Source organism: Otolemur garnettii, unplaced genomic scaffold (genome assembly GCF_000181295.1).
Source record: "Otolemur garnettii isolate 467f Iridium unplaced genomic scaffold, OtoGar3 scaffold00197, whole genome shotgun sequence".
In the NCBI taxonomy this organism is placed as follows: domain Eukaryota; kingdom Metazoa; phylum Chordata; class Mammalia; order Primates; family Galagidae; genus Otolemur; species Otolemur garnettii.
In genome coordinates, this window is record NW_003852592.1 from 2,566,965 (window position 1) to 2,578,898 (window position 11,934).

At 45.8% G+C, this 11,934-nt stretch overlaps 1 protein-coding gene across 1 annotated transcript in view; it reads right to left on the reverse strand.

Moving 5' to 3' along the window:
* Nucleotides 1–9,942, reverse strand: part of SYNDIG1 (synapse differentiation inducing 1) — a 67,170-nt gene extending 57,228 nt beyond the window's left edge. Inside the window, exon 1 of the mRNA XM_003801087.3 lies at nucleotides 9,386–9,942. Within this exon, the coding sequence (XP_003801135.1) occupies nucleotides 9,386–9,865 (480 nt within the window). The 5' untranslated portion in view covers nucleotides 9,866–9,942. The remainder of the gene's footprint in view (nucleotides 1–9,385) is intronic.
* Between the last annotated feature and the right edge of the window lie 1,992 nt (nucleotides 9,943–11,934).

Genomic DNA, 11,934 nt, shown 5'->3' on the forward strand with positions numbered 1-11,934 from the left:
AGGAGCCCCTAAAAATGAAAGAGCCACATTGAGGCTGGGTCAGTTTTCCCCACATCCCTGGGTGACCTAGTGGCAATGTACACACACAGAGAGGACACAGGAGGGAGCCTGACGGGCAGGAAGTAAAAGGAGGAGCAGATGTGAAAACTGCCTGAGTTTTGAATGCACCCCACACTACAAACCAATCTGCTGGCAGAGAGTGGAACCTTATCCACTTCAAGGAATTTCAATTCACCCTCTAACCAACAATGGGCTGGATAGCTTCTAAGCCACAAAGACCTAGGGGTAATCCCAGAAAGTTAGGTTTAAAAATAAAAATAAAACTTAAAGAACAAAACAAAACGAAATAAGATAAAACTAAGTATATCCGTCAGTGACTGAATATGACAGAAGAGGAAGATATTTAGTCCAGGTAAGCCACTAAAAAAATAATAACAAAAAACAACAACAAAAAAATCAAAGCTATAACAGTAAAAGACTGAATAACAATCATAATAACCTGGGGGAGAGGAGTCAGAACCCTAAGTTGTTACATACAATGTATTATTCAAAATGTTGAATCTGTTTTTTATCCACACACACAAAAAAAAGTAAAAAATGAGGAAAACATGACACATACTCAGAAAAAAAAGCAGTCAATAGAAACTGTCTTTCTCTGAGTGTACAGATGTTGGATTTAGCAGAAAAAGACTTCAGTGCACTGTTGCAATTGTGTTCTTGATTAAAGTAAATCACATTTAATAATAAAAGGAAGCCACTATGACAAAGATTCAACATAATTATCATGGAAGACAAAATAGAATACACAAAAAGTAACTAAATGAAATTACAGGATTAGAGGCAGCTCCTGTGGCTCAGTAGGTAGGGTGCCGGCCCCATATACTGAGGGCGGCAGGTTCAAACCCATCCCCGGCCAAACTACAACAAAAAAATAGCCAGGCATTGTGGGTGCCTGTATTCCCAGCTATTCGGGAGGCTGAGGCAAGAGAATCGCCTAAGTCCAGGAGTTGGAGGTTGCTGTGAGCTGCGTGATGCCATGGCACTCTACCGAGGGTGACAAAATGAGACTGTTTCTACACACACACACACACACACACAAAAAAAAAAAAGAAAAGAAAAAAAAGAAAGAAAGAAAGAAAAGAAATTATAGGATTAACAAGTACAATCTGAAATGAAATTTCCATAGAGGATCTCAACAGTAGATTTACCATAACAGAAGAATTTACATAATTGAAAGATCAATTATCCAACCTAAAGAACAGAGAGAGAAATGTTAAAGGAAATTGAACCGAACAAACTACTTGTGGGGTATTAAGCATAACAACACAATTGCAATGGGAGTTCAAGAGGAAGAGAGGAGAAAAGGAAAAAAAATAATTGAAGAAATGATGGCCAAAAGCTTCCCAAATACTAGGAAAAAGTCTGTACATTCAAGGATCTCAATGAACCCCCAATAGGAAAAAAAAAAAAAATGCTGAAAGGCTCACACCCAAGACATATCAAATTGTTTAAAGATAACAGCAATCTTGAAAGAAATAAAAGGGAAAAAAAGGACTTGTCTTGATCAGGGAAATATCAATACAACTTTTCTTAAGAAACAGAAGCAACGCAAATTTGAAGGCAACAGAGTGACACGTTCAAAGTGAACAAAGCAACTGGCAAACGAACTTTATGGCAAACAGACCAACAAGGGCTAAATACAGACATTCTCAGGCAAAAAGACTAAGAGGATTTGTTCCTGGCAGACTTGCCTTACAGGATACAGTAAGGGAAGTCTTCAGGCTGAAAGTAAAGGGTATCAGATAGTAATCTGAATTCACAGAAGAGAGAGAGAGGACACAGGAAACAGTTTAATTAAGAGTAACTGCACATGTAAGGGTACATGGAGTGTATCAGGGTAAGAGTAACTAGTATGGACGTATATTTTTCTTTTTTTCTCTTGTAATTCTTAAAAGACAACTGTTAAGTCAATCACTATAACCCTACTATTGGATTGATAACATATAAGAAATATATACATAATATAAACAAAAAGGGGAGAGAAAATGGAGCTATCCTAGGGATATAGCTATACTAGGGACTATAATAAGAACATAATTTCTATTACTGGAATAAATTTAGTTGTAATTTACAGTAAACTGACTAAATTAAGATGCTTATTGTAATCTACAGAGACACTACTAAAAAATACAGTGAAAGTACAAACAGAGAAATTAAACTGGTATTCTAATCATACGTATTTAGCATAGAAAAAAGCAGAAAGAAGAAATGAATAATAGCAAAACCAAGGACTGTGTAGAAAATAAAAGTCAAAATGGCAGATATGATTCTAATCATATCAAAAACTTCATTAATGTAAATAAACTAAATAAAATACTATAATCAAAAGGGAGTGTGTAAGAGTTAATTATTTAAAAAATAAGATTCAAGTATGTGCTTTCTACTAGGGACACACTTTAAATTCAGAGGCAAAAATACTCAGCCAAAAGATGGAAAAAGATGTACTATGAAAATAATAAGTGGAACAGCCAATTAATATCCAAAGATGGACCTTGAGACAAAGAGGGAAACTTTATAATAAAATGGTTAATAGTTAAGCAAGACATAACAATTATAAATGTACACATAACTCACAATGGAGTCTAAAAATATGCAAAGCTAGAACTAACAAAATTGAAAAGAGAAAGAAACAGAATTAGTTCAATAATTGAAAATATTCCCAGAAGGAAGAGCTTAAGCCCAGATGGCTTCACTTGTGACTTCTAACAAATACTTGAAAAGAAATCATACCAATACCACACAGAATCTTTCAGAAAATAGAGGAAAGTTAGATTCCCAACTAATAGTTCCTAACTTATTCTATGAGGCCAATATTACCCTGACACCAAGGCCAGAAAAAGATATCACGAGAAAAGGAAAAAACAGACCAATATTCCTCATAGACATAGATATATAAATCCGTAACAAATTACTAAATAATCAAACCAAGCAATATTTAAAGAGGATTGTATACCATGACAAAGTGAGATTTATCTACCTGGCAAAGATGCAAAGATAGTTTAATGTCTGCAAAGCATAGTTTAATGTAACACTACATAGCATTAAAGGGCAAAAGAAAAATGACAAATAAACCCAAGTACTAATAGAAATAGAGAAAAGCATCTGACAAACTGAATACTTAATTTTTGGTTTAAAAAAAAGCAGTGAGTGAAGGGAACACCTAAACCTGATTAAAGAGTGTCTACAAACACGGCAGGTGACACTATGCTTATTTGTGGAAGGCTGATGCTTCTGCCCCAGACTGGGAGCAAGGCCAGGATGGTCTCTGACTCTTCCCAATTCCATTCAACTTTGTCTTTGAAGTTCAAGCAGGTGCAAGGAGGTGATCAAACAAAGGAACAAAACAAAAACCAGGATATCCACCCAACCCAAATCAGTCCCACACATCTCTCTGGGGCTACTAAAAACAATTTTCAAAACACTGCCTATTATTTTCCAAATTCTTTGTGTTCCATCTGGGCTGGTTGTTCTACTCATTGTTCTTGTTCTATCTCATTCACGCTTTGGGGTTTTCTTCAAATGTGTGTAGAGTCCTTCCTCCTTCTTCCATATTTATGAATACAGTGTGTGTAAGTGCTACATTATAAAATTTTACGTCCTTCACCATGTTTCAAGTTTTTTAATGGGAAGACAGGCTCGAGGGTCCTGGAGAGGCCTAGCTGAGTGTTCACAGGAGGGAAGTGGCCTAGGACAACCCCAGCTCAGCTGTGTGTTTTGTGGGTGGATATGGCCCAGTGCTGAGGCAGAAGTTCACAGCTGTGCAGATGTTGTTTCCCTAATGTAGCACAGCACTGTCACTAGCAGACAAGAGTCGAAAGGCAGCACGTCCGTCTCAAATCCAAGGGTTGCCAGCAAAGCCAACTGTGTTATCTTGGAAATAGCCCAAGCTTCAGTGCCCTGCATGTAGGACGAGGACAGCCATATCACCGGTCCCCAGCATCATGCAACTAGGAGGCAGGATGCATGTGGAGTGCGTAGCAGAGAAGGTGCCCCAGAAATATGGGTGTCCTCTCCTGTCTTCCTTCAGTGAAGGAAAGTCTCAGTCCTCAGGGTCACTGTGTCTAAGTGATGATGTCCAAGTCTGTGTGCCCCAGGGCCTCACAGGTTTTCCATTATCACAAATGAGTGGGCAATAATATGCCTTTTCATGTCCGGTCATCATCTCTAACAGCAAGAGGCTGTCAGGTCTCCAGCCACCTGATTTCACAGGTTTACACTCAAATTGCATATTTTATAGAAGTGCTTTATTACTTGTCCCTGAAATCACTCTGATTTCCTTTGTGTGAAAAGGAGAGGTGGCTTCCTGCTGTTGGTGGCACTGGAGGCTGCAGTTTTAGCTACTGGCTGGGAATCAGATGAAGCAGAGGTCACATACCTGGGAGGAGGCCCTGGGCTTCCAGACACCAGGTCCAATTATCACACCTGGAGTGTCCTGCAGGCACCCCTGTAAGTGCCTTTGTGGTCACACAGGGCACAGTGATTGGATAATGAGCAGCTCCTTTGTACCCTCACCCTCAGAGGCCCCCTTAAGTCCTCCTGCCTGGTATCACACCAGGACCCACTCCACTCGGTGACTTAAGGGGGAGCATGACAAATCACACACCTGCTGAATGCCTGCAGACCTTCTGAAAATATCCTCAAACTGAGCTATAAAACCTGTTCGTGCTACCACCACCACCACCAAGGCAACCTGAAAACCCCATGTGCTCTTGAAGAGATGTGGGTCAAGTGAGCAAACCTCTCTGGACCTTGAAATTCTGCCTTGTAAGTGCTGGGGATAAGCCTCCCCTGGCCACGACACTGGGACAAATGCTGGCTGGGCCCTAGCACACAGGAGGCCCAGCGAGAGGGGCCTGCTCCCACCCAGGGCAAGGCTTTCTGAAAACTGTGCTTTTCAGGAAACAGTGTCACTTTGCAATAGACCAAGTGAAGACACAAAAATCCTAAGGACATTAAAATTACATTTTTGTTCCTTTTCTGAAGCAGAATTGCCTTCTGGAAAGAGCTCCCAATCAATATGTATAATTTTTGTTTCAGTCACAATATGTCCATGGCTATTGTCACTCTGTCCAATTAGATGATCTTAAAACAGAATTTTGCCTGTTTAAAAAAAAAGTCTATGCTTTTTTTGCTCAGTGGTACTGGCAATTTGTTATCCTTGTCCTATACTGTGACTGTAAGCAGTCCCTTTCATGCTGGCTCTGGACTTGGCCCCGTGACTTCCTTTGCCCAGTAAGAAAGCACATGTGGACATAGGCCAAAACTTAAAATGTCCTCATACAGTGGGACTCACCCTCTCTGCTGCTGTTGGGATCCCTTGCACAGTTGCCATGTGACAAAGCCCAGAATAGTCTGATGGGTGAGGCAGTCACCTCTGTCACTGCAGCAAACAGCCACCCAACATTCTCTAGCAGGGCTGCCCAGCCCATCAGCCACTAACTAGGGACAAATGCATGAGCCCAGGCAAGGCCAGCAGAATAAGCCTCCAGCTGTGCCTGGCTCCACTTGGTGACCCTCAGAAACATGAGCGAATGAGTTCATTAAGCCTCTACATTTGGGATAATTAGTCAGGCAACAAATGCTGACCGATACAGCCCCTTTATTATTTAATGAAATGGAAAAAAGAGTAAACCACAGAACTTTTTGTATAATGGCACTTCTAATCAGTCATTAGTTTTTCTTCATTTATAAAAAAAACTCCCCAAAACACTGCAATAATATTGAAAGACTACTTCTAAGAAAATATCTTCATTTTCATTGAATTCATAAAGGACAAAATTAACCACTCTGAGTGACCCCTGAAATCCTCCACTGGTGTCCTAAACAGTGTTGTAGGAATAACAGCAGCCACACAGCATCTTCAGTTCTGCTCCTCGCAGGCTGTGGGAGCAGCCCTATTTCTTGTTGGGGGTGGGCTCTGTGGGTGTCCAGCAGAAGCTCTCATTAAGTGCCTAAGGAGCAGCCTGTTTTTCAGACAATCTGCTATTCCATCAGTGTTATTGGGAAGCACCTTTCCTGCCAGGATATAAGTGCCAACATACTCCATCTTCCTACCACCACTGAAGGTCACTAGATAAACATTGAGTGCAGAGGAGGCTCTGTCGTTCTCCGTTCTCATGAAGGCACATGGTGCTGCATTACTGAGAGGTGTTTCCGGTGCACTGCACCCTGTCCTAGCACAGGGGATAAGACTGGATGGGAAAGCTCAACTCCCTGGAGTCTGCACCTCCATCTAAAGCCTGGACCCACCAGGACAGACAAGCCTTTCTCCTCCATCCATTTCCTACTGCTAATTTAAGAGACTGCTCTGAGTAGACTCCAGACTTTTCTAGAGTTCTAAACCCTGCATGTCCCTGCTGAGATCATTATGTGAAAAATTATTACAATAAGATGGAATTGGTAATTGACTGCCAAAATGTGGATTCAGGCATACTAGGAATAAAAAACTTGCATTTAAATATCAGCTGGGTTTATGTGCAAGCTCAGTCAGAAACCCACGCAAGACTTAAAGGAGGAGGACAAGATTCCCTTGAGTGCAGTCTGTCATGAGCAGCAGCAGGGAGGTTACCTGAGGACCAAGAGGATGGGGGGGGGCACCCAGACATGTCCCTTTGACCCCAGCAGTGTACCTGCTCCAGAGACGTGTGTGGGCATGGGAGGGGATACATCTAAATCCTCACAGTCAGAAGGGATGGTAGAAACACTCAGAATTTCCTTTTCAGCCTACTTATTGTCACAAGCCTTCTACTACTGGGGCTTTTTATATGTTTCAGCTGACTTTCCAAAAACTCACAATGAAGCTGAAAACCTCTGCCGGCAGCCTTGGGGGCTGTGGGATGTCTCTGACTCCCGCCTTGCCACTCTTCTTTCCTCATGTATATCAATGACGAATTTCACTTTGTAGATATTTTGTCACCCTGCTAATGCTGTCCTTATCTTTTCTGACAGGCCCCTCAGTGGGGGCAGAGGGTGAACTGGGTGACCTTAGCCCTCTATCCCTCCCTGTCTCCTTCTCCCTTCCAGCCCCATCCCACTCTTGGCCGGAGCAGCTTCTGAAGATAGTTCTGACCACAGCTCTCCCACCAAAAACCCTCCACGGTCAAGGCCAAGCACACACAGTTCCCGATTCTTCCATGTAACGCCTGCACACTTCAGGGTGTCCTGTGAATTAATTTGGGAGCATGACTCTCAGCTACTCTAAACAATCCACTCAGGATTGATTTCCAGTGGCATGGCCCACCCGCTGAGGCACAGTGGCTGTGCTGGGCCCCAGAGGTCGGCAGCTCTGGAAGGCCTACGCTCTCAGGCTCTACAGGCCCACCCTCCTCAGGGTGCCTTCCTGACTCTTAGGGACCGTTCCTGTCTGAGTTTGGGACCCTTCCTTAGTCCAGTCTCCCTTAGGTGGCTGATAGGGTCCTCAGTGAGACTTCACTTCTTCTTGTTCATGTCTCCCCCATCTTGTCCGCCATGTGCAGCGGGTCTCAGCATCTCTACCCTTTATCAGTCCCTGCAGAGTTCCCAGGCTGGCTGCCTCTGCCCCCATGTCCTTTTGGACTGCAGCTCTCCTGCCACCATCCCTCAAGCCTCCTTTCCCTCATCGTCAGGATGCATCAGGGTGGGGCCAGCCTCCGAAGTGGACTTCTGACCCCACCCTGAGCTCAGAGTCCCACCCCTTTTTCAGACACTTTCAGAACAAGCTGGTGCAGAGTCCTCAGACCTCCCGTGAGGAGCTCAGCATGGTGTTTTCATGCTCCCATCTCCCTAACTTTCTGCAGCCAGGCAGCATTTCACTTCTGCTTTCAGCAAAACCTTCAGATCTCAGGAGCAGCAGACACTTAACACAGCCTTCAGGACACAAGCTAATGCACTCTGCCCTCATCCCCTTGCTGAGCATGAGCCTATACCCCCACAGGTGCCATCAGGGCTGTTGTGGGTCCTGAGCCCTCTCCCTAAGGGTTCCCCACCCCTGCCAGCCAGGGTCCTGGGGCTCCTCTTGCTGAGGCTGCTCAACACCTACATTGACCTCCTTTCTGACGCTCCTTTCCGATTACAGTGTCTCCCTGCAGCTGTGCCTGGTCCTCGTCGGTACCTCCAGACCTGACCTGCTGTCCCCTTGGCCCATTACTCCCCTGTGGTTTCCCTGAGTGGGGTCCAATTCTATTCCAAACCTTCTCCCTCCAGAGTACACCCACCTGCCAGTTGCCTGCATCACTGGAGGAAGGCATGAGCCTGGTCAGACTGGGTCCTCACATACTCTGCCACCTGATAGTCTCTCTAGGAGCCTTCTAGAATTCTCACTTCCTCCAAACCATGGCTCTGAATGATCTCCAATCTTCCCCAAGTCCCACCTGTGCAGACCTCACCCCACATGGACCTCTCCATTTGTTTCGCCCCCTCCCCAATCTCTCCCAGGTGAGCAGCAGGCTGACTCTAGACAGGCCAGCCCCCTGGACCCCTGCTGGGGGCCATCTCCTCCCCAGGACCTGGATCCTCTGCTCTGACCAGCATCATCCACTTATGAAAACATTCCCCCTGCTTAGCCAGAAACGAATGTCCCTTCCTTTTGACCACATTTCCTCTGTCTCTCTCTGCCACTCCCCCTGTGGCCCCACTGTAGGGGGATGACTCTGGGGGCCTAGGGGCCCTACCCCCTGTTAATGCTCCTGAGCCGCAGCTTTCACACTCCCACCAGAGTCCTCTCTGGAGGGACAAACCACATCCAGGATGCATATTTCAGGGCATGTAGTTCAGATGCCCTCACCTGCTGGCCAGTCTACTGAAGAAATGATTCATCCAATAATTTAACTCCTCTGCCCTTTAGGCTATCAATTTCTACTATTTCTTCTAGCAACATTTAGCTCTACAAATAAACCTCTAATCTCTCAGGAGACACTCTGGAATGTAAAATCAAGGAACCCATCTGTGACAGCAGAAACACCTCTCAAGCCTCCCCCTCCTACACACTTCCAGCCTCTGTGACTCTGGGACCCAGTGTCTCTCTCATCTTGCTCCCACATATCCTCCAATTCTCCCCCTGACAGGTGAAGGGCAGTAGGGTTCCCCAGCTGGCACCCCAGTGCTGCCACCTGCAGCCCCATCCGACGGCCACCCCCTCGGGTCATCTCTGACCAAGTTTACTGCTGTTCACGTAACCTTACTCCACTCCTATCTTCCACAGACATTCAGCAGGCAAGGGCACCAAGAACGCCTTCAGTTTCTCTGCACTTTTGAACACTAGTTTCATTCCCCAACTTTTGCCAGGTACTCACAGGTTGCCCCCTGCAGCCCTGAAACCCCCACCACCCATTCCCAGAAGGCCGCTGACCTCCAGCTCTTGGAATTCATCCTCCTCCTCCACATCATAGGACAACGTGTGGATTTTGATGTCATCAGTAGAGAGGTCAATGAACTTCCCATCAGGGTACTCCAGGCTGTCTTTGGTGGGGGACCGGTCCTCGATGAATGTTGTCTCACAGCAATCACCAGCCACACCATCGCCCCAGGAGCGCAGCAGGCCCTCTGAGTACAGGATGATGTTGGCCCGGGAGTGGGGCTGCACTGACTGTTGCAGGGTGTTGGGGTCCAGCAACTGCTGTGCGGGCTCATTCCTGCCACTGTCCAGGATGGGTGGCACAGTGCTGGCCACCACACGGCGGCTCTGGTACTGGGGAGCTGGGTAAACGGACACCAGCCCATCCCTACTCTCGGCCATGAAGTTTCTAGTGTTAATTAAGCCGTTTCTCTTGCCAGCATCGCTGATTTTACTGTGCACCAGTGTGCTCTTCTGCTCAATGATGCCATCCATGGTCCTCCTCCCAGGCTGGTGGCAGGTTGGTGGCCAGACTTACACGTCACACTGTCCTCAGGAGGCCCATTTCTCCTGGATGAGGAGAGAACAGAGATAAGACAAGAAAATCACTTGGAAAAAAGCTGATCCCCCAGACCCACATGATTTCAGATCGTGCCAGACAACCCATCCGCACAGCAGAGGGGAAGCCAGGTAACACACAGTCTTGCCTGTTCCGAGAGTGTTAAGGAGGCTTAACACTAGGGGGCCAGCCAGGGTGAGCCAGAAAATGATGGCCTGCACCTTTGCACAGTCCCTGCTTCTACATGAGGAGCCTTTGCAGGAACTGGGTCCACTGTAGCCCTATAGGGCACTCTGGTTGCCGGCAGATGCCCCAAAACCCAGTGTGAACCCCGCCACTTTAGCATCCACCTTACCCACAGGGACAGGAGGCTGCAGATCTGTGATGGGCCTACTCTCCCATGTGCAGGGCTGTGCTGTCCAGCCAGAAATCATGTGACTGGGACAGTCCCTAATCTGCAATGGGCTGCTGGAGCTGTCAGGGCTCAGAGTTAGTCCCATAGTGAGGATGGAGTCAGGCATAGTCTGGCCTGGCAGTACTGTCAGTCTGAGGATCAGAATCTGGTCAGAGAGCAGAATCTAGAGCCCACCTGTACCTGCTGAGTGGGAACTTGTGCTGTGACCTGTCCAGCTGTGCCCCACAGAGCTGCAGGGGTGGCTGGAGTGTCAGGGAAGGCTGCGGCTACTTGATTGTACAAGTGATTGTTTACTACCCTTTTTAGGGTTCAAATAAACATATAAAACAATTTACATTCTGAAAGAATAATGTTTTGTTTATTGAAGTAAATTTTCTAACTTTGAATATCATAAATTAGAATTATGAGGGAAATGAGCTGAAATTAGCTGCATTTTATTTTCATCACAGCAGCACATTCCACATAGCGTCCATCACAGACTGACCTGGCTTTGTGTGAAGCATTCTGGAACCCAACTTCAGAATGGCCTTCCTATGCTTCCAATGCACTTTTTTCTTTCTTTCTTCTTTTTTTTTGAAACAGAGTCTCACTTTGTCACCCTTGGTAGAGTGCCATGGCATCATAGCTCACAGCAACCTGACTCTTGGGCTCAAGTGATTCTCTTGCCTCAGCCTTCAAAGTAGCTGGGACTACAGGCTCCTGCCACAATGTCTGGCTATTTTTTAGAGACGAGGTCTCGCTCTGGCTCAGGCTGGTCTCCAACTTGTGAGCTTAGGCTATCCATCTGCCTCGGCCTCCCAGAATGCTGGGATTACAGGAGTGAGCACCACGCCTGGCCCCCAATGCTCTTCAAAACAAATACTTTCATGAGGTGTTTCTTTCTTATTTTTTATTTTGTACTATTTTTTTCTGAAAAAAATAGTACAGAAACAGCGGCTGCAAAGAAGAAAGCCTCTAATTTGACCCCTTATTTCTGCCTAATTGGCCTCAACTACATCTAGGAGGCAGCCCTCCCTTGACAAAATGCTTTCTGGGCTGCACCCATCCCTGCACTCCAGTGTCACCCAGTTGGTGGGGCCTGGGAGTCTGTTCTGAGTGCTGCAGAGGGAGCTGACTGATGTCACTACTGGCTAGTCACGTGATACTTGCTTCTTTACTTTAATGGCAGGCGTGGGGGCTGGAGGCAGGATGGAGAGGGGCCTCTGTGCAGCTGCCTTTGTGTCCCTAGTTAATCCCTCCTCCTTTTGCCCTTTGTGTGTCACTGCTCTGAGGACCCTCCTTGTGACTAAGTAGCATGCCTACTCACCCCTGAGTTCGGGTGATATCAGGTGGAGAAGGAAACCGAGGGAATGTGAGAGAAGACATAGGCAGAGGGTGTGCAGTATCTCCTGTACAATTTTATATTGTATAAAGACATATTTTACTCGGAGACTATCATGTTACAAAGAGCATTATACTCAGAGTCAGGGGCCAGGGATTTACTCTACTTTTGCTCCTAAATATACAATTGTAAGCAAATTGCTCGTGAAAATGTAATTATTAATAAATTAGTTGAGCACGAAAAGTTTTAAGGTCCTTTTCAGCTCTATG